Source organism: Entelurus aequoreus, linkage group LG01, assembly GCF_033978785.1.
Source record: "Entelurus aequoreus isolate RoL-2023_Sb linkage group LG01, RoL_Eaeq_v1.1, whole genome shotgun sequence".
Classification (NCBI taxonomy): domain Eukaryota; kingdom Metazoa; phylum Chordata; class Actinopteri; order Syngnathiformes; family Syngnathidae; genus Entelurus; species Entelurus aequoreus.
This window is the reverse complement of record NC_084731.1, coordinates 55,488,058-55,509,127: the sequence shown is the minus strand read 5'-3', so window position 1 is coordinate 55,509,127 and position 21,070 is coordinate 55,488,058. Positions and strand designations below refer to the sequence as shown.

General features: G+C 41.3%; 2 protein-coding genes across 10 annotated transcripts in view; both read left to right on the top strand.

The window, feature by feature from the left end:
* The window catches only part of ppfia4 (PTPRF interacting protein alpha 4), a 322,419-nt gene that overhangs the window by 95,007 nt on the left and 206,342 nt on the right, over positions 1-21,070 (top strand). The window lies entirely within an intron of this gene.
* LOC133645982 (uncharacterized) lies at positions 15,696-20,664 on the top strand. Its single transcript, XM_062040909.1, has 2 exons — positions 15,696-16,456; positions 19,654-20,664. Exon 2 carries the CDS (start codon positions 19,669-19,671, stop codon positions 20,662-20,664), a length of 996 nt encoding a protein of 331 aa, XP_061896893.1. The 5' UTR covers positions 15,696-16,456; positions 19,654-19,668.

Here is a 21,070-nt window from a genome sequence, read left to right as displayed (position 1 = left end):
CATCATGCTGGAAGAAGGCAGAAGGCTGTTTTGTGCCAAAGGAAGAGAACTCCTCAACCATAAACCAATTCCGTACAATATCACTTCTAAACGTAGAAGGCAAAATCTTCTTTTCTGTACTGGCAAAAAAGATTACCTTATACATGACGGAGAACGGATATGTTGACACCTCTATCCAGAAAGGTGGAATTCCAGGCTTCTCTGGATGCCTGGAACACACCGGAGTTCTCAGTCAGATGATCCGGGAGGCCAAAGCAAGCAAAGGCAACCTGACTGTTGTCTGGTTCGATCTGGCTAACGCCTACGGAGCAAACCCTCACGCCCTCATTCACACTGCACTAGACCATTACCACATCCCTCTGCACATCAAGGGAATGATAACCAGCTACTTTGGAGGCATCCAGATACGGTTCAAAACAGCCAATTTCACAACTCAGTGGCAAAACCTGTAAAAGGGAATCATAACTGGATGCACAATCTCCCCCATCCTCTTCATCATGGGTATGAACCTCCTCATAACAGCTGCTGGGAAAGAAGCCAGAGGACCAGCAATGGAATCAGGCATTCGACAACCCCCAATAAGAGGTTACATGGACGATCTCACCGTGACGACCACAACCCATGTGGAGGCGAGATGGGTGCTAACAGTTCTGGACCACATGGCAACATGGTCCAGAATGAAGTTTAAGCCCAAAAAATCAAGGAGCGTGGTGATCCGGAAAGGTAAACTGACGAACAGGTTCAAGCTGCAAGTGCAAGGAGAAGTGATTCCATCGATTGAGGAGAACCCTATAAAGTGCCTTGGAAAGTGGTTTGACAGCTCACTTACTGACAGGAACAACATCACCAGTACAGAGAAGCAGACAGAGGAGTGGCTGACTAGGTTTGAAAAATCAGGACTCCCTGGTAAATTTAAAATATGGCTCTACCAACATGGACTGTTACCAAGACTCATGTGGCTCTTGACGGTGTATGACATCCCTATGACATGCGTAGAAGGAGTGGAGAGAAAGATCAATAAGTATCTCAGAAAATGGCTGGGAATCCCTCCAAACTTCACATCAGTAGGCCTCTACATAAGATCAGGAGAGCTCCAGCTTCCCTTGTCATCCGTGGTGGAGGAATTCAAGGTAGCAAAGTGCAGAGTCTTAATGACATACAGAGACTCCCAGGACGAACAAGTCAGACACGCAGGCATCACTACGAGATCAGGATGCAAGTGGGCAGCTGACACATCTGTTGCACAAGCTGAGAGCATGTTGAGGCTACGTGACATCAGGAACACCATGCACAGGAAGACAAGGTCTTGGAACTTCCCATGTCCAACAGTGGAGTAAGGCAGAACCCAGGGAAAGAAGAGCTATCATCTAGGAGGAAGTACGAAACCTGGAAGAGGAAGGTCGGAAATCAAGAGCAGTGGAACTAGCGTCCCAGGGAGCGTGGACCAAATGGGACCTCCCTAAGAGAAAGATCACGTGGGCAGATCTATGGAAGCTGGAACCATTTCGCATCTCTTTCTCGCTGAGATCAGTGTATGACACACTCCCGACTCCAACAAACTTGCACAGATGGGGCATGAGAGAGGATCCACTATGCAAGCTTTGCGGGCAGAAGGGTACCATTGCGCACATCCTGTCAGGGTGTAAAACAGCACTCACCTAAGGGAGATACAGATGGCGTCATGACAAGGTGCTCATGACACTGGCTAACACCCTGGAGCATCAGAGATGCAAGAAACGGCAACCACAAGGGAGAACAGGATCAATCCAGTTTGTGAGGGAGGGAGAAAAGCCACCAACCACAGCAACATCAAGTAAGAGCCTATTGCAAATGGCCCATTCTTGGGACATGAAGGTAGACCTGGGAGGAAGGCTGAAGTTCCCCCAGGTTGTCCAGACAACCCTGAGACCCGATGTGGTGCTGTGGTCTGAAGAGGCAAAGAAGATCATTCTCATAGAACTCACAGTCCCATGGGAAGAAGGGTGCGACCAAGCCTTCGAAAGGCAAAGTTCTAAATACCAGGACCTTTTGAATGACTGCAGGAGAAAAGGATGGCAGGCATGGCTGTTCCCGGTCGAGGTCAGCTGCAGAGGATTCCCTGCCCAGTCGGTATGGAGAATGCTCACAGCCTTGGGAATATCAGGGAAGGAGAGAAAGACAGCAGCTCGCAGGATGGGGGAGGCAGCAGAGAGAGCCTCTTGCTGGTTATGGAGCACGAGATGAGCTGGAAGCCAGGAGGAGGAGATAGGCAGTGACTTGGCCACCACTGCCGGCCCACCAGCGGTAGGGTGTTATGGTTCAGGGTCGAAACACCCAATGACCGCTGGATACCATCTGATGATATCAAGTCCTCCTGGCCAAGACTCCATTCACCTAAGGTGAATGAAGAGGAAAGCATCTCCGGATGTAATATAATCTTATATATATATATATATATATATATATATATATATATATATATATATATATATATATATATATATATATATATATATATATATATATATATATATATATATATATATATATATATATATATATATATATATATATAAATATATATATATATGTGTATATATATATATATATATATATATATATATATATATATATATATATATATATATATATATATATATATATATATATATATACATACATATGTATATATATTTGTATATATATATATGTAAATATATATATATATATATATATATATATATATATATATATATATATATATATATATATATATATATATATATATACATATACATACATATACATACATACATAGATACATACATATATATATATATATATATATATATATATATATATATATATATATATATATATATATATATATATATATATATATATATATATATATATATATATATATATAAAATAGTTGTGTAGTACCATCATGAGGAAATGAAAATGTATATATAATTCACTGTTATAAGTGGCCCTCTGAGGGCAGCCATGTGGCCCTCGATGAAAAGAAGTTGGACACCTCTGCGCCAAGATGTCTTGTCTTGGTTTAAAAAAGGTTCAGTCGTGGCTACAACATGGCCTCCTGATTGCAAAATGCTGAGCGTCCATTTCCAACGGAGATGTGCTGGCCCAGGATTGCGCTGGAAAAAACATGAGACCTCAGTGATATGTTGTCTCCCCACGCAGGCTCTGCTCTCCTCACGTCCACGTGTATGTCTCGGCGTCTCGCCACTCGCTTGCTCACTCTCCGCCTTATCAGCGGCGTTAGCTTAAGCATATGCGCTGAGAGGCCTATTAGGTAGGTCTGTCAGATAATGCTCCATATCTCCTTGCTCACTCACAGAACCTTGCTCCGACTCCATAAGGTGGGCAGTGTGTGTGTACGTGTGTGTGTGTGTGTGTGTGTGTGTGTGTGTGTGTGTGTGTGCGCGCGTGTGTGTGTGTGTGTGTCCTTCAGCCATTGCATGTGTGCATTGAATCGACCCAAATCAGCTCATTAAACTAAGCAACGTGACTCCATCACAGCCCGAGAGCAGGATTTTTATACTGTGCTACCGAATTTCTCGTACCATAAAGCGGACCAGATTATAAGGCGCATCAAAGGGGTCATATTATGATTAATTTTAATATTTAAAAACATTCCAAAATGTCCCACTAGGAACACCAGAAGATTAAGTGTTTTATTGTCTCCTTTACTATTGTACAGCTACTTGAAAAATTTAAGAATCTACTAGTTACTCTCCATTAAATGTAGCTAGGGAAGGACAAGGCAACTTTATTTATATAGCGCGTTTACAACAATTTTTAAATTGGACCAAAGTGCTTTACAAGTCAAAAAGCATAGAGCAAAAAACAAACAAAAAAAACCAAAACAAAACAAGGAACATAAGCTAAGCTAAGCTACAGGGGAAGCTATCCCCACTGATTTGTAGCAAGGTACACTGCAAAAGTAGCTTACTACATCAGGGGAGTCACACTCAATTTAGATCCTATGCCGCATGGAGGAAAATCTATTCCCCCGTGGGACGGACTGTGTGTGTGAATGGGTGAATATGGAAATACTGTCAAAGCGCTTTGAGTACCTTGAAGGTAGAAAAGCGCTATACAAGTATAACCCATTTATCATTTAATTTTATAAAATCATGGCAAATAATTTAAAAATAAAGACAACTTCAAAAAACTTTTTTTTGTCTTATTTTGGCCGAAAATAGAACTAACACATTCTGAAAATGTACACAAGACAAATAATCGTCTTGGGAAAACACCTCAAGTTAGAAAAAAACTTGGTGCAGTTTCAAAAACCCAATGAAAAACACAATGAACTTAGTCTCAGTGTTTTTACGAAGCCATTAAACTTTAAGCACTTCCTGTTTAGCCTTCTCATGTTAGCAGTGTACTAAAGACAAATTCGAAAAGCAATCAAGTGTTTCCTCAAACCGTCGCATTTGTGACGTCCACAACTGCCACAACACATTCATTTACCGTCATTCAAATATTACAATTATAATATAAACAAAACAATTATCAAAATTACACCATAGCCAAAATCAAGGTAGCATAACTACAAACTTAACCAATGTGAACATAATAGATTTAAGCAAACAGTACAATCTAATAGAACAAACAACAAATGTATAAACACACATTTTAGCAATGGAGTTCAGGGTGCATATTGAGCCGTTAACAAATTGTGAGTGCTGCACGGAAATCTAACTACAAAGATGATGGTCATGTTGACTTAAGTCCTTGCATCTTATGTTACGGTATTTTATCTGTTGAGTGGTTAATTTCCAATAAAAGAAGGTATTGCATCAGTCTGTCGCCATCTGCTGCCAGTCACAACAAGAACAGTTAATTGCTTGCACCTACGCTGATTGAAGTAGCGGCAGCCAATGCAGAGGGCGCTTAAAGTCAGCTGACATGTCATCTTTAAACAGTGTCATGTGTGATGTGGGTTACACTGGAATTGCTATTGCGACACACAGTGGACACATTTGGAACAGCGGTTTATTTCATTTAAAATTGCAGCTAATTTTTATACTTGGCAAACTCATTTTGCGGGCCGTATCAGGCCGTACGTTTAACATCCCTGTGCTACAGCAACACTACGACACACTAAATACATATCTCAACTTAATGTACAACTTTCCACCAAACAAATAGGCAGAGAACACTGTAAATTCCGGACTATTTCGAAACTTTGAACCCTGCAGCTTATAAAACGGAGCGGCTAATGTTCGGATTTTTCTACGCTAACGGCAATAAGAAAAACAATTTTAGACAAAAACACAAGCAAAAACAGAGAGTGTTTTATTGTTTGTAGTATGGCGCCATCTTTTGAATTAATTTGCTCACTGCAGGTGCTGCAGTGTCTTTCTATTTATTGGTGGTGCTTTTTTTTCTAACCCATTCAGTCATTCAGCCCTTTGAGACACTTGTGATTTAGGGCTATATAAATAAACATTGATTGATTGATTGATTTAGCCGTACATAGTGTAACTACTCGTATGAATTCTTCATTCAACGTTTGTAAGCTTTACTATATGACCAAAACAGATTCTTACTTACTAAACCGTTCCATGTGTGATGTCTGTAGGAGTGTTTTCATGCATATTTGTACGTGTAAAGAAGCTAGCGCCGTTCGCATTAGCTAATATGCTAACACAATTACGAGTGTCTGTGTTAGTATTATTAACTTACCATGGCATTCTTTTTGTATTGTTTCAGTTTCACAAATTCCTCAGTAAATTCACCAAAACGTCACCGTGGAGTTATTGAGTCTGTTGAGCTGATTGGAGAGTGAGCTTCCGCAGCTAGTGGGTCCATGACGATGACTTCTGTTTTGTTTGATCAGCCGTTTTACTGCCGTGTTACACACACCGTTTGGAAACAATTAAGGTATGTAAAAAAAAAACTTTATACAATCTTTTGTACTGGTATATATCTGCAGCTTATAGTCCGGTGCGGCTAACATATGGACTTTTTTTTTTCTTCTAAAATGTAGTAGGTGCGGCGCTCTATAGTCCAAAAACACTGGACATTCTCAGTTTGATTCTTTATTATAATCAGCACAAACTGGAAACAATTTGACTAAAGGCAGTGAAAGAATAATATATAAGATCTAATAAACACCAAAATATATACTCTCCATTGGAATGGAGACTTTTTTAGCACAGGATAATATACTGTTTTAACAGAAACCACAGTGGCAAAATGACCATACCTGGCCAAAGGAAAAGTGCATAACATTTGTCTCACAACGCAAACATTAACAAACTCCATCTTTACACAAACATTTTTTTTTTATGCCAGGACTGGAACCCTATGCAACTTTTATACCAGTGTATAATTAAATTAAGCAGCATGAAGTAATCGCTATTGACACTTTCCCATCGCCTCCCTCCTCCCTGCACATAGCTCTTGGTCAGACAGAACAAAACAGAACGTTTATGACATGTTAAAAATAATGTAAATTTAATAAAATCACACATAAACTTGTGATTTAGGGCTATATAAATAAACATTGATTGATTGATTGATAAATAGACTGTTGATGGAAAAAACAGAGTGCACCGGTATATAAGCCACACCCACAAAATTTGAGAACATTTTTTTTTCCATATATTAGTCGCGCTGGACTATAAGCCGCAGATATATACGTTGTGGAATGAGTCATTTACACAGAAACATTCTGAAAATGTGTATTTACATACCTTAATTGTTTCCGAATGGTGTCTGGAACACAGCAGTATAAAGGCTGATCAAACAAAACAGAAGTCATCGTCATAGACCCGCGAGCTGCGGAAGATAGCTTTCCAATCAGCTAAACAGACTCAATAAAAAATGACGTTTTGGATAATTTACGAAACTAAAACAACACAAAAAGAATGCTATTGTAAGTTAATAATACTACCACAGACGCTTGTAAACGTGTTAGCATATTTGCTAATGCTAATGACGCAAGCTTGATTACATTACAATAGCACGTACAAATATGCATGAAAACACTCCCACGGACATCACACATGGGACGATTTAGACAGTATGAAATGTTTTAGTTATATTGTAAAACCTACAAACGCTGCTTGGGGTGATGAATGAAGATTTCATGGGAATAAAAACGCCATGGACGACGGCAATTTTACTTCCCGTTGAAAGCACTACCGGTAAATGGAAGGACACCGCAGTGAGCGAACTTGTCCAAAAGATGACGCCATAGCACAAACAATAAAACACATTCTCAGTGTATTTGCTTGTTTTTTCTGTCTTCATTTTATTTTTTCACATTTAATCATGGCCATGAGCTTAGAAATTAACGTTTTATAAGCTGCAGGGTTCAAAATTTAGGGAAAAAGTTTTAAAAATGTACACTACATTAAAAAGAAAACAAAGCAGCAAACTGTGAATCAAAATACTTTTTATGAAGTTCATGCTTTTATTTTGAAAGCCCTCCTGAAGTGACATCCTTTTACACCCCAGCAGTAAACACTCTCATGATCTCGTCCCAAGAGACACCCTTCCTCCTGGGTTTTCTGTTATGATTTTACTTCCTGGTTTGATGACCTATCCTGCCTCTGATTGGCCTGCTAGTAATATTTGCCCAAACCTTAGCCAATCGTGACTCATAATACGCAAACCGACCTATCTTCATGGATTTGTTGTTTTCCCCCTGGGTTTGCAGTCCATTATCTCTATTCTTGTCCCTCTCTCTTCTTGTGTAGCTTGTAGCGTTTGACGGGCGCTGCTATGGCTCTAAAAATAGCTAAGCTACAGGAAATGTAGTTACGCTATGGAGCGCCACTGCTTGTAGCGAGCTACTGCCCATCACTGCTAATGTGTACTACTGCAAAAAAAAACGGTTTTCTTTGTCATTTTTCACTGCAAACACATATTCACATGGGCGACGTGAAGATGGAAGTGAAATGCTAATTGCGGCCACTCGAGTCAAAGAGGGGTTTTGTGCCCTCGGCTCGGCTTGAGCACGAAGCGGTTTCAACGCTGTGTCCGCTTGCAAATGAGCGCCGGGGCTGAAGACAAATGTGAATGAGCGCTGGAGAGGAGGGGCCTGCAGTCGCGTTACATAAAGGTCATTTGAAGCTCTGCTGCTTGCATCTTGCCGTGGCATCTCCAATCACTCTCCGCACACACACACAAACACACACACACACACACACACACACACACACACACACACACACAAACACGCTGCGTCGTCTTCCACCATTCCTCTCCATCCATATCCAGTTTCACTTTGCGTCCTTTTCTCTGAATTAGATCTACACTTTCTGCTCCTCTCAGCTCTTGATCTGCTTGCACAGCTTGTGTCATTCTCACAATATCCGCTCTAGTTTTGTTTCCTGCGAGTACTGTATTCTTCGGAATATAAGGCGCACTTAAAATCCTTTCATTTTCTCAAAACTCGACATTATAACCCGGTGCGCCTAATGTATGGAATAATTTTGGTTGCGCTTACCGACCTCCAAGCTATTTTATTTGGTACATGGTGTAATGATAAGTGTGACCAGTAGATGGCAGTCACACATAAGAGATACATGTAGACTGCAATATGATGGCAGTCACACTTAAGAAATATGTGTAGACTGCAATATGACTCAAGTAAACAACACCACCATTTTATATGTTCCATTGAGAATATAGAACATTACACACAGCACTCAAAAATCTATCAAAGTGTTTTAGTACGACTTTGGTAAGCTATGAAGCCGCACCGCTTGATGGATTGTACTGTGCTTCAACATACGAGTATTATTATGGTGTACGATAAGGTAAGACATTATCTGGCGTTTTCTTTCGCAATATTATACAAAAGCATCTTTTCTTACCTTCTGGTACCTGCTAATCTGTATTTGGGATCTGCATAAGTCCTGAAAATTTGTGCGCGTCCGCCTTTGTAGTCCGTGGCGATGCCGTAGTCGATTAGCTTCTTCTTTTTCACTATCTTCTTGTTATGGGACATTCATCCTCCGCTGTTGCCATTTCTAATACAAAGTAGTGTAAAGTTCTAACTTATATCTGTCAGTAAACTCGCCATGAAAGCACTAAAACATTCACCCAAGGAACTTTAGTTATTAGAGAGTTTCAGTCGGACGGTTTTTCACAGGACACATTTCCTGCGTTGTTGTTGCATTAGTGAGCCACGGATGAGGAGATGCTGCTCCCTTATTGATTGAAGTAAAGTCTGAAAGGCCTACTGAAATGAATTTTTTTTTATTTAAACGGGGATAGCAGATCCATTCTATGTGTCATACTTGATCATTTTGTGATATTGCCATATTTTTGCTGAAAAGATTTAGTAGAGAACATCGACGATAAAGTTCGCAACTTTTGGTCGCTGATATAAAAAGCCTTGCCTGTACCGGAAGTAGCGTGACGTCGCAGGTTGAAAGGCTGCCCACATTTCCCCATTGTTTACACCAGCAGCGAGAGCGATTCGGACCAAGAAAGCGACGATTACCCCATTAATTTGAGCGAGGATGAAAGTTTCGTGGATGAGGAAAGTGAGAGTGAAGGACTATAGTGCAGTGCAGGACGTATCTTTTTTCGCTCTGACCGTAACTTAGGTGCAAGGGTTCATTGGATTCCACACTTTCTCCCTTTTCTATTGTGGATCACGGATTTGTATTTTAAACCACCTCGGATACTATATCCTCTTGAAAATGAGAGTCGAGAACGCGAAATGGACATTCACAGTGACTTTTATCTCCACGACAATACATCGGCGAAGCACTTTAGCTACGGAGCTAACATGATAGCATCAGGCTTAACTGCAGATAAAAACAAAAGAAATAAACCCCTGACTGGAAGGATAGACAGAAAATCAACAATACTATTAAACCATGGACCTGTAAATACACGGTTAATGCTTTGCAGCCTGGCGAAGCTTAACAATGCTGTTGCTAACGACGCCATTGAAGCTAACTTAGCTACGGGACCTCACAGAGCTACGCTAAAAACATTAGCTATCCACCTACGCCAGCCAGCCCTCATCTGCTCATCAACACCCGTGCTCACCTGCGTTCCAGCGATCGACGGAGCGACGAAGGACTTCACCCGATCATTGATGCGGTCGGCAGCTAGCGTCGGATAGCGCGTCTGCTATCCAAGTCAAAGTCCTCCTGGTTGTGGTGCTGCAGCCAGCCACTAATACACCGATCCCACCTACATCTTTCTTCTTTGCAGTCTTCATTGTTCATTAAACAAATTGCAAAAGATTCACCAACACAGATGTCCAGAATACTGTGGAATTTTGCGATGAAAACCGAGCTTTTTGTATTGGATACAATGTGTCCGAATACTTCCGTTTCAACGATTGACGTCACGCGCATACGTCATCATACATAGATGTTTTCAACCGGAAGTTTCGCGGGAAATTTAAAATTGCACTTTATAAGTTAACCCGGCCGTATTGGCATGTGTTGCAATGTTAAGATTTCATCATTGATATATAAACTATCAGACTGCGTGGTCGGTAGTAGTGGATTTCAGTAGGCCTTGAATGTCATTAAAACAGTTAGCTCCATCTTTTGACACTTCTTCCACTCCCGTCCTTGCACGCTACACCGCTACAACAAAGATGACCGGGAGAAGACGCTGTGGAAGGTGAGGCCCGTAAATAAGACCGCCCACAAAACGGTGCATCCTGAAGCAACTGTCAGAAAGCGACTTGAAGATGATCATCTATGCAACATTTTTTTTTTTTTAATTTATTTATTTTATTTTATTTTATAATGTCCTGCCCAGCTTCTCGGGCAAATCATATAGCAGATGTAGATGCCCATATCGGCTGTTCAGATTTACTTTACAAAAGAGAAGTGTAGGATACTTCTCTTGTTGCCTTACTTGTATTTTGACTTTATTAAATGTATTTATATTATCATTTGGTGCAGCCGGGCCGGAGCAGGAGGGGATAGAAAGAGAGAAAAAGGAAGACAGAGGGGGGAATTGTGGGGACAAGAGGGGGATTAGACAGAGAGACAAAAACAACAACAGCAAACACAACAACAACAACAACAGAGCAACATCAGCAAATACGACATGTACAAATATGATGGTAAAAGTAATAGCAAATAAGCAGTTAGCGAAAAAAAAATTTTTAAAATACAGAAATGACAATGAGCATTATTACACTAAAAATGGAGCAATATGAATACCAATAGAAATAGTGCTATTGATAATAAACAATACCAGTACTTTACCTTTATTATCAACAATACAATTGTTCAAATGCAACAATACATATACGTAATGATAACTTGAGATACGAAAGAATGCAGAAAAATGGAGGGGAAGAAAGAGAAGCAACCTTAACCTTGTAGATTGTTATAGTAACAATAGGTTAAGCTTTGTCAGTGTGCCATGTGTTATACCCAGTTTACCCTAGGGCAACAACGTTAATATATGTTTGATGAAACGTGATTATGTGCATGAGTGTATGTGTGCATATGTACTTGTATATGTACAGTATGTGTATGTGTGCTTGTACAGTGAATGTATATGTACAGTATGTGTATATGTGTGTACAGCGAATGTATATGTACAGTATGTGTATACAGTATGTGTGTTTGAACAGTGAATGTATATGTACAGTATGTGTAAATGTGTGTTTGTACAGTGAATGTATATGTACAGTATATGTATGTGTGTGTTTGTACAGTGAATGTATGTGTAGAATGTGTATGTGTGTGTTTGTACAGTGAATGTATATGTACAGTATGTGTATATGTATGTTTTTACAGTGAATGTATATGTACAGTATGTGTATACAGTATGTTTGTATAATGAATGTGCGTGTGGATGTACGAACTTTGAGTGTGTAAATATGTACTGTATTTATTTGTATATGTATGTGGGAGCGTAGGTACTTATGTATGTCTGTATGTATGTGTGTGAGTATATGTGAATTTGCATGTACAATACATTTGACTCCCAGTGTGTGCGGGAGCCAGAGTACGGCCCCAGCTTCCCTGAGAACCCATCCCACAAACAGTAGGTGTGGTGCCCAGGTAACCAGGGGCCACCGCCCCCACGCAGCCAAGCCGGACAGCGACAGGAACCCCAGAGCCTGGCCCACCGTGCCGCCCACAAGGGCCAGCAGCAGGCCGCAGACAGACGCACCCGGCAGAGGACAAGGCACAAGAAAAACAGGGGGAAGCCAGACCCCAAGCCAGCGAGAGACCACACCCCACACGGACAGAAAGGCGGGACGCCCCGCCCGAGGGGCCCGGAGACCCCCCGCAACCGGACGGGAAGACCGCCCCCGCCCCACCGGCAACAGGGCCCCCACGAGCCCCCCCCCCCCACCCCCGGAGAGCGCGGCGAGGCCAGCCCACGGCCACCCCACCCAAGCCGGCCGCCACAGGACCACCCAGCACGGGGCCACAGGAACCACCCACCCCACCCGCAGGGACCCCAACGATGGAGATGGAACAACCAGCAACCGCCCTGTCGAGTCCCTCCCCCTGAGGTAGGGGAATAAATAAATAAAATAAATAAATACATAATAATAATAATAATAATAATATTAATAAAATATATTTAAAAAAAAAAAAAAAAGGAAAAAAAATAAATAAATAATTAAATCTATTTATTAAAAAAAAAAAATAAAAAAAAAATAATTAAAAGAAGATCACAGACATGCTGACACACAAGGTCGCTACCCCAACAACTGGCCGACTCGCAGCACCTCGGAATACCCTGCAGCACCAAGCCACCACAGTAGACGCAGGGACCAGACCCAGCAGGCCCCAACCAAGACGGGCACCCGGAAGGGATGGACGGCGGGACCCAGGAGCTCCAGACACGCAGTCCGGATGCAGTAGCCTGAGGCGCCGACCCCCACCCGACAGGCAGGCCCAGAACGTACCCCCAGAAATATACATACATATATATATACATACACATAAACATACACATGTACACATACACACACATACACATGCATACACATACACATATATATACATACATACATACATACATACATACATACATACATACATACACACATACACATACATATACACAGTTTGTCAGCCCAGACAACCACCACGCGCGCGCGCTCCCACCAGTCACAACATCAGCCACCCCCCTGCACCAGACCCAGCAGCCACGGGCGCCCACACCACAAACAAACGGCAGCAGAAACAGCAGCCACAACACCCCCAGACAGCCAGCACCACCCAATCAAATCAAAGCGATCAAAAAAAAACCGCGACCGGCAACCACACGCCAACAGGATCACAGATACCAGCCAGCGCCAGCCCGCCAGCAAGCCCAAACGCCAACACGCAAACAAGAGACACCAACACCCCAACCCAAACCCGCACAAACACACCACCGCCCAAACAACCAAGACACAGTATCCAGACCAGACACGGGCGCCGCGCCGCCACCACATCAAGTCGCCAACAGAGACCCCACAGCGCAAGGTCGGGCCACACGGGCACGGACCCCACCCAACAGGAAGCGAGACCCGCGCAACGCCACACACAAATAAATAATAAGATTAAACAAAAATAACAATAATTTAAAAAATAATAATAATAATAATAAAATGAAATACAAATTAAATTAAAAATAACAAATACAAATAATTAAATAAAATAAAGTAAGTAAATAATAAAAATTATTTTTATCTATGCAACATTTTGACTAAAGAACCACATATATATATATATATATATATATATATATATATATATATATATATATATATATATATATATATATATATATATATATATATATATATATATATATATATATATATATATTTATATGTAGACCACAAGGACGTGTTTTACATTTGGAAAAAAAAAAATCATAATATGACTCTTTTAATGCGCCCTATAATCCGGTGCGCCTTTTGTATGAAAATAGACCTGAATAGACCCGCTCATCGGCAGTGCGCCTTATAATCCGGTGCGCCCTATGGTCCAGAAAATACGGTATTCGGGAAAACACACACACACACACACAGTATTTTTCGTGCCATAGGGTCTATTCCGGTCTATTGTTACACAAAAGGCGCATCGGATTAAAAGGCGCATTCAAGGGGTCATATTTATTTGTTTTTTTCTAAATGTAAAATACTTCCTTGTGGTCTACATAACATGTAATGGTGGTTCTTTGGTCAAAATGTTGCATAGATTATGTTTTACAGATCATCTTCAAGTCTCTTCAGGATGCGCCGTTTTGTGGGCGGTCTTATTCACGTGCCTCCACTTCGACAGCGTCTTCTCCCCGTCATCTTTGTTGTAGCGGTTGTAGCGTGCAAGGACGAGAGTGGAAGAAGTGTCAAAAGATGGCGCTAACTATTTTAATGACATTCAGACTTTACTTAAATCAATAACAGAGCAGCATCTCCTCATCCGTGGCTCCCTAGTGCAACATCTACGCCAGAAATGTGTCCCGTGAAAAACCGTCCGACCAGAACTCTCTAATAACTAAAGTTCCGTGGGTGAATAATGTAAACTCACTACACCGGTAGTTTTTAGCGCTTCCATTGCGAGTCTACTGACAGATATAAGCAAGAACTTTACGCTACTTTGTATTAGAAATGGCAACAACAGAGGATGAATGCCCCACAACAAGAGGATAGAGAAAAAGAAGGAGCTTATTGACTACAATGGTGGACGCGCGCACATTTTCAGAACTTATGCAGATCCCAAATACACATCAGCAGGTACCAGAAGGTAAGAAAAGTTGGTTTTGCATAATATTGCGTAACAAAACACCAGATAATGTCTCCTAATAAGTGCCATTTTGGGGTCCTTAAACACACACCATAATAAAACTGTATGTTGAAGCACAGTACGTCTGACTATGGTAGCCGTAATGCTCCGACTATCCATCAATCGGTGTGGCTTCGTAGCTTACCAAAGTCGTACTAAAATATTTTGACAGATTTGTGAGCGCCGTGTGTGATGTTCTATATTCTCAATGGAACATTTAAAGTTTTGGTGTTGTTTACTGGCGTCAACCTGCAGTCCACACGTATCTCTTATGTGTGACTGCCATCTACTGGTCACACTCATCATTACCAGTGTACCAAATTTTTGCAACTTATGCAAATCCTAATAAGGAAGAAAAGTTGGTTTTGCATAATACTGCGAAACAAAACGGCAGATAATGTCTCCTAATAGGTGCCATTTTGGGGTCCTTATACACACACCATAATAATAGCGTATGTTGAAGCACAGTACGTCTGACTATGGTAAGTTGGAATTGGGGGTTAAATCAACAAAAATGATTCCCAGGGGCGGCCACCGCTGCTGCCCACTGCTCCCCTCACCTCCCAGGGGGTAAACAAGGGGATGGGTCAAATGCAGAGGACAAATTTCACCACACCTAGTGTGTGTGTGTGACTATCACGGGTACTTTAACTTTAACTTTAACTTGGTAGCCGTAATGCTCCGACAATCCATCAAGCGGTGCAACTTCGTAAGTCGTACTAAAACGTTTTGAAAGATTGTTGATTGCCGTGTGTAATGTTCTATATTCCAATGAAACATTTAACGTTTTGGTTTTGTTTACTAGCGTCAACCTGCAGTCCACACGTATCTCTTATGTATGACTGATCACACTTATCATTACACCATGTACCAAATAAAATTGCTTTGAGGTCGGTAAGTACAACCAGAATGAATATGTACATTAAGCGCACCAGGTTATAAGGCGCACTGTCCATTTTTGAGAAAATGAAAGTATTTTAAGCGCGCCTTATAGTCCGAAATACAGTATTTTGATACTGTAGACATACTTATAGATAAGGCGTGCCTCATGTTGATGAAAAAAAAGTACCGGTGTTTTTCAAAAGCAGTATTGTACCTTTTTTTAATTAATTAGTACCTCTGTATTTTATTAGCACCAGTATAAATATAACATTTCCAAGTCTTTTTTACTTGGACACAATCATATCGTACCGTGGCCTCAATACCGTGATATCGTGTGGTGAGACTTTGATATCGTTACATCCCTAGTTTAACCATTTTCTAATATTGACATACCGTATTTCCTTGAATTGGCGCCGGGAATATAGTATTCGCCTGCCTAGAATTACAGCCGGGTCAAACTCGTTTCGCAAAATAATTAGCGCATGCTTGGCACTTCCGCCGGGTCAAATATGAGTCATTAAATGACTCCCGCCTCCAGGTGGTAGAGGGCGCTAGTGATCCTTCTTGCGACTACCAGTACTGCAGGAGACAGGTACTGCAGAAGAAGACAACAAGCAGCAAGCATGCAGCAATTGTTTGCTTGCACTTTTAACATGGAGGATTACATATCTAAAATAAAACCGTTTTCTAAACTGGACTTTCAATCGAAGCAGGAGGTAATAATTAAAGGAATATCTCCAGAGACTTTTAAAATTGAAGAAAGATGAGAAAGACTGCCTTTGATCAGAAGCAGCTGCACATGGACCCATCTACAAGTAAAGGTAAGATCATAATAACGTTTTTTTTATTAAATGTGTTTTTAATGATAAGGTATGCGCCGGAGTGAGAAGAGGTTTTAAAATAATTAGAGCATGCTTGCTCATTCCGCATGGTTTTGGTAACCGCAGGAGTGAGAAGAGGTTTTAAATTAATTAGCGCCCCTGCGGCTATTCAAGGAAATACGGTAATCTGGTTCCTTGTGTTGAAATAAGCCATCCACCTGAGCCATGACCGAGTTCCACGTCACCAGTCAATGCTGACTGGCTCCTGATTGCAAAGCTCCTTTAAGAGCTGCTTCATTCTGTTCAGTCTGGCTGATTTAGAGCATTTAGAGTGACGGACCCTGGGGAGGACTCTCCAGCTGTGCATGAAAAAGTCAATTCCCTTTTGTTCTATTAATTAAAACCTGCTATTTCTGGCCTAGGAAACATTAACATGTGATCACGGTGTCAAATTATACACATGTGGTATTATTTTTGCAAGTGTGTGTGCCTAGTAGGGTTGTCCTGATATCAATATTCTGGTACCGGAACAAAAATTTATTTCGATACTTTTCAAAATTAAAGGAACAAAAAATGTCTTTACGGACAGTCTTCAAGCCGCTTTCTGACTTTCTCTCTTACTTACGTGCCTCCACTTCAACAGCGTCTTCTCCCCGTCATCTATGTTTTACCGGGCGTTTTTCGCACTTCCATAGCGAGTCTACTGACAGATTTAAGCTGGTTACCAATATTTTGGTACCGGTACCAAAATGTATTTCAATACTTTTTGATACTTTTCAATACTTAACAAAATAAAGGGAACCACAGATAATGTCATTATTTGATACATGATACATTAACATTATGTTTCTTATTGCAAATAAAGAACAATCTATGTGTTAAATAAAATACTGAACATACTAGACACCTTGTCTTGTATTAGTAAGTAAACAAATAAAGGCTCCTAATTTGTCTGCTGATGTATGCAGTAACATATTGTTACACATTTCTCATGCTTTTATTTTGTCAAAATTATGATGGACAAGCAGAAGAAAATTGATTATTAATCTACTTCTTCATTTACTGTTAATATCTGCCTTTTATTGTTTATAAACTCAGGAAATATGTTCCTGGACACATGAGGACTTTGAATATGACCAATGTATGATCCTGTAACTACTTGGTATCGGATTGATACCCAAATTTGTGGTATCATCCAAAACTAATGTAAGGTATCAAACAGAAGAATAAGTGATTACTACATTTTAACATAAGTGTAGATAGAACAAGTTAAAAGGGGCGGTATAGCTTGGTTGGTAGAGCAGCCGTTCCAGCAACTTCAGGGTTGCAGGTTCGATCCCTGCTTCCGCCATCCTAGTCACTGCCGTTGTGTCCTTGGGCAAGACGCTTTACCCACCTGCTCCAAGTGCCACCCACACTGGTTTAAATGTAACTTAGATATTGGGTTTCACTATGTAAAGCGCTTTGAGTCACTTAAGAAAAAGCGCAATATAAATATAATTCACTTCACTTCACTTCAAAAGAGAAAGTAAGCTGATATTAACCGTAAATGAACAAGTGGATTAATAATACATTTTTACAGCTTGTCCCTCATCATTTTGACAGAATATAAATGACACAATATGTTAATGCGTACGTCAGCAGACTAATTAGGAGCCTTTGTTTGTTTACTTACTAATAAAAGACAAGTTGTCTATTATGTTCACTATTTTATTTAAGGACAAAATTGCAACAATAAACATATGTTTAATGTACCCTAAGAGTTTTTGTTAACATTAAGCCAAAAATGCAATTTTTTGTGGTTTCCTTTATTTAGAAAAGTATCGAAAAGTACAGAAACACATTTTGGTACTGAGACAACCCTAGTACCTACCACGGTACGTTATCCGGACCAGTATACCGTACAACCCTAGCGCTGAGTCAGCACGTAGACATATTCCATCACCTGCCGTCGGTGCATCTTAAATCTCTTCCTTCCTGCCTCACACCTTGTTAATTTCCACACAAACACACCACATCCCAGTGGGAATATACCCACCATCCAGTTGGAGCACGTTTAATGCTGACCCAGTGGGACATGTTGCCCCTCCCTCACCGCCAGCGTACAGTCGCACACGTCAACTACACACACGTCGAATCGTGCATCCTGTTGTCATCACAACGCCGAGTCGCTCACACACCATCTCGTTTTTGCGTGTGGCCATGTGCAGAACGCTCTCTTCCCGCCTCACCTCTCCAGGCTCTGCACACATGGAAACAGAGGGGGGGGCTGTTGACTTTCTGACACCTACTGTCCCACGGGACACCGACCGTCAGCTGCTCTGCGTGTGCAACAGTATTGTTGTTTAAGATGCAGGTGATGTAGAGGATTTGGTATGTGTGTCCTTGTATTTCTACCCTTCTTGAGACATCAACAAGTAAAAGTACCGTCCATATGAGCACCGGTGAACAAGTTAGGACCGAATACGGAAAACCATTGCATCTAATAGAGAATATCTCATTTGCACCCCTGGTGGTGAAATCTATCCAAATTAGCGTGGTCCCAAAAAGGAGGGATTTTTCAAATAGACTGTGTGTCGGTTTTAAAAGTGCTCCCCTTTTGGTCAACATATGAAATAACAAGTGTGTGTAAAATTTTGAAGTGCTCCCCCTCTGGCCAACATAATGGAATAACAAGTGTGTGTAAGAAATTGAAATGTGCCCCCTTTGGCCAAAATTAATTGAACAAATAAAATAAGTATGTATATAGAGACATACTATAATAACTTGACGTAAATAATGAAGATTAAAAACCAATTACAAACAAAAATAAACACATTTTAACTAAAAGTTTACCTTTTTTATATTTGCATAGTATGTATATATTATTAATGTTGTAAATGCAAGTCTTTATATGTATCTAGAAAGGGTGGTCCTAAAGAGGTAGGCATTTTTCAGAGGTCTCAAAAAGGTAACAAATACAAGAATGTGTGTGTGTGTGTGTGTGTGTGTGTGTGTGTGTGTGTGTGTGTGTGTGTGTGTGTGTGTGTGTGTGTGTGTGTGTGTGTGTGTGTGTGTGTGTGTGTGTGTGCGTGTGTGTGTGTGTGTGTGTGTGCATGCTCTGCTGCGACAGCACTGACCGTACCTGTGTCTAGTGTCTTATGTATGTTTTATATCCGTGCTTTACGTGTAACTCTCACATTGTATGTATGCAAAAGTCAGACGGATCAGCTATGACAAGTTACAAGATAATTGCCGCCTTATCGCTGATTTGCGATAGCCTAGCACTACAGCCCGACACCAACGACCGGCTACTCACCTACAGCCGAGATGAACTCCTGCTACATCGAGCCTCGCTATGGAATAACACCAAGCCTGCCGTGGTCCTACCTTCGGAGCTTCGGCCGAAGAAAAGGGGAAGGCGTGGAGGCATCCAGAGCCGGGTAAGAAGACGTCCCTTTAAACGTCCTCTGCCCACCATCATCATGTCCAACGTACGATCACTCCGTAACAAGATGGATCTACTACATGCAAGGTGCCGTTTTGAAAGGGCCTTAAGAGACATCTGTATCATCGCTCTCAGTGGGACCTGGCTGGAGGAGTCGGTTATCGACTCTGAGGTGAGCCTGGACAATTTCACCATCGTCAGGTCCGACAGGACAAAGCACTCGGGGAAGACGCGAGGCGGTGGGGTCTGCCTTTACATCAACGACAGGTGGTGTAACAACATCAAAGTGCACTGTAAAGTGTGCAGACCCAACCTGGAGTTGTTGACCCTGTCCCTCCGTCCCTTCCAACTTCCCCGGGAATTCCCCACTGTTGTGGTCAGCTGTATTTATGTAGCTCCCAGTGCTAACATCAACACAGCAGCGGAGCAAATGCCATGTTATAAGTATCTCGGTGCTCCGCTGCTTTATTTCAGGGACTTTAACGGATGCAGACTGGACAATGTTTTACCATCTTTCGAACAGTATGTGGACATTCCAACAAGAAGGGGAAACATATTGGACTTATACTACGGGAACATCACCGATGCCTTCCGTGCCCGTTCATACCCTCCGCTTGGAGCTGCTGACCACAACGTCATCTGTTTACTTCCGTCATACAAACAGGAACTAAAGCGCCACAAACCACACTGCAGCAGTGCCCCCCAGTGGACGGACGACGCCACCACTCAACTCCAAGGCTCTGTAGCTTGTACTGACTGGGCCATTTTTGAGTCTGAATGACAGGGTCTCTGTCATTACAGACTACATCAAATTCTGCTTCAGCTCCACAATACCAACCAAAACAATACATATTTATCCCAACTCCAAACCATGGATTACCCCACAATTAAAAAAGAGCCTGAGGGAAAAACATAAATCCTTCAGGCAACAGGACTTGGCCAGCCTCAAGGCAAAAAATAGGAATTTAAAAAACAAGGTATTTAAAGCAAAACTGAAGTACAAAAACAAACTGGAAACCGAATTCAGCAACATGAACACCAAGCAGGCCTTTCAGAAGGTGAAAACCCTGACAGGATGCCAACCAAAAACATCATGCACTGTCAGTGACCCAGAAACCCTCTCTAAAGACCTGAACACATTTTTTACCTGTTTTGATCATTTGGACTTCTCACCAGTGTCAGGACCT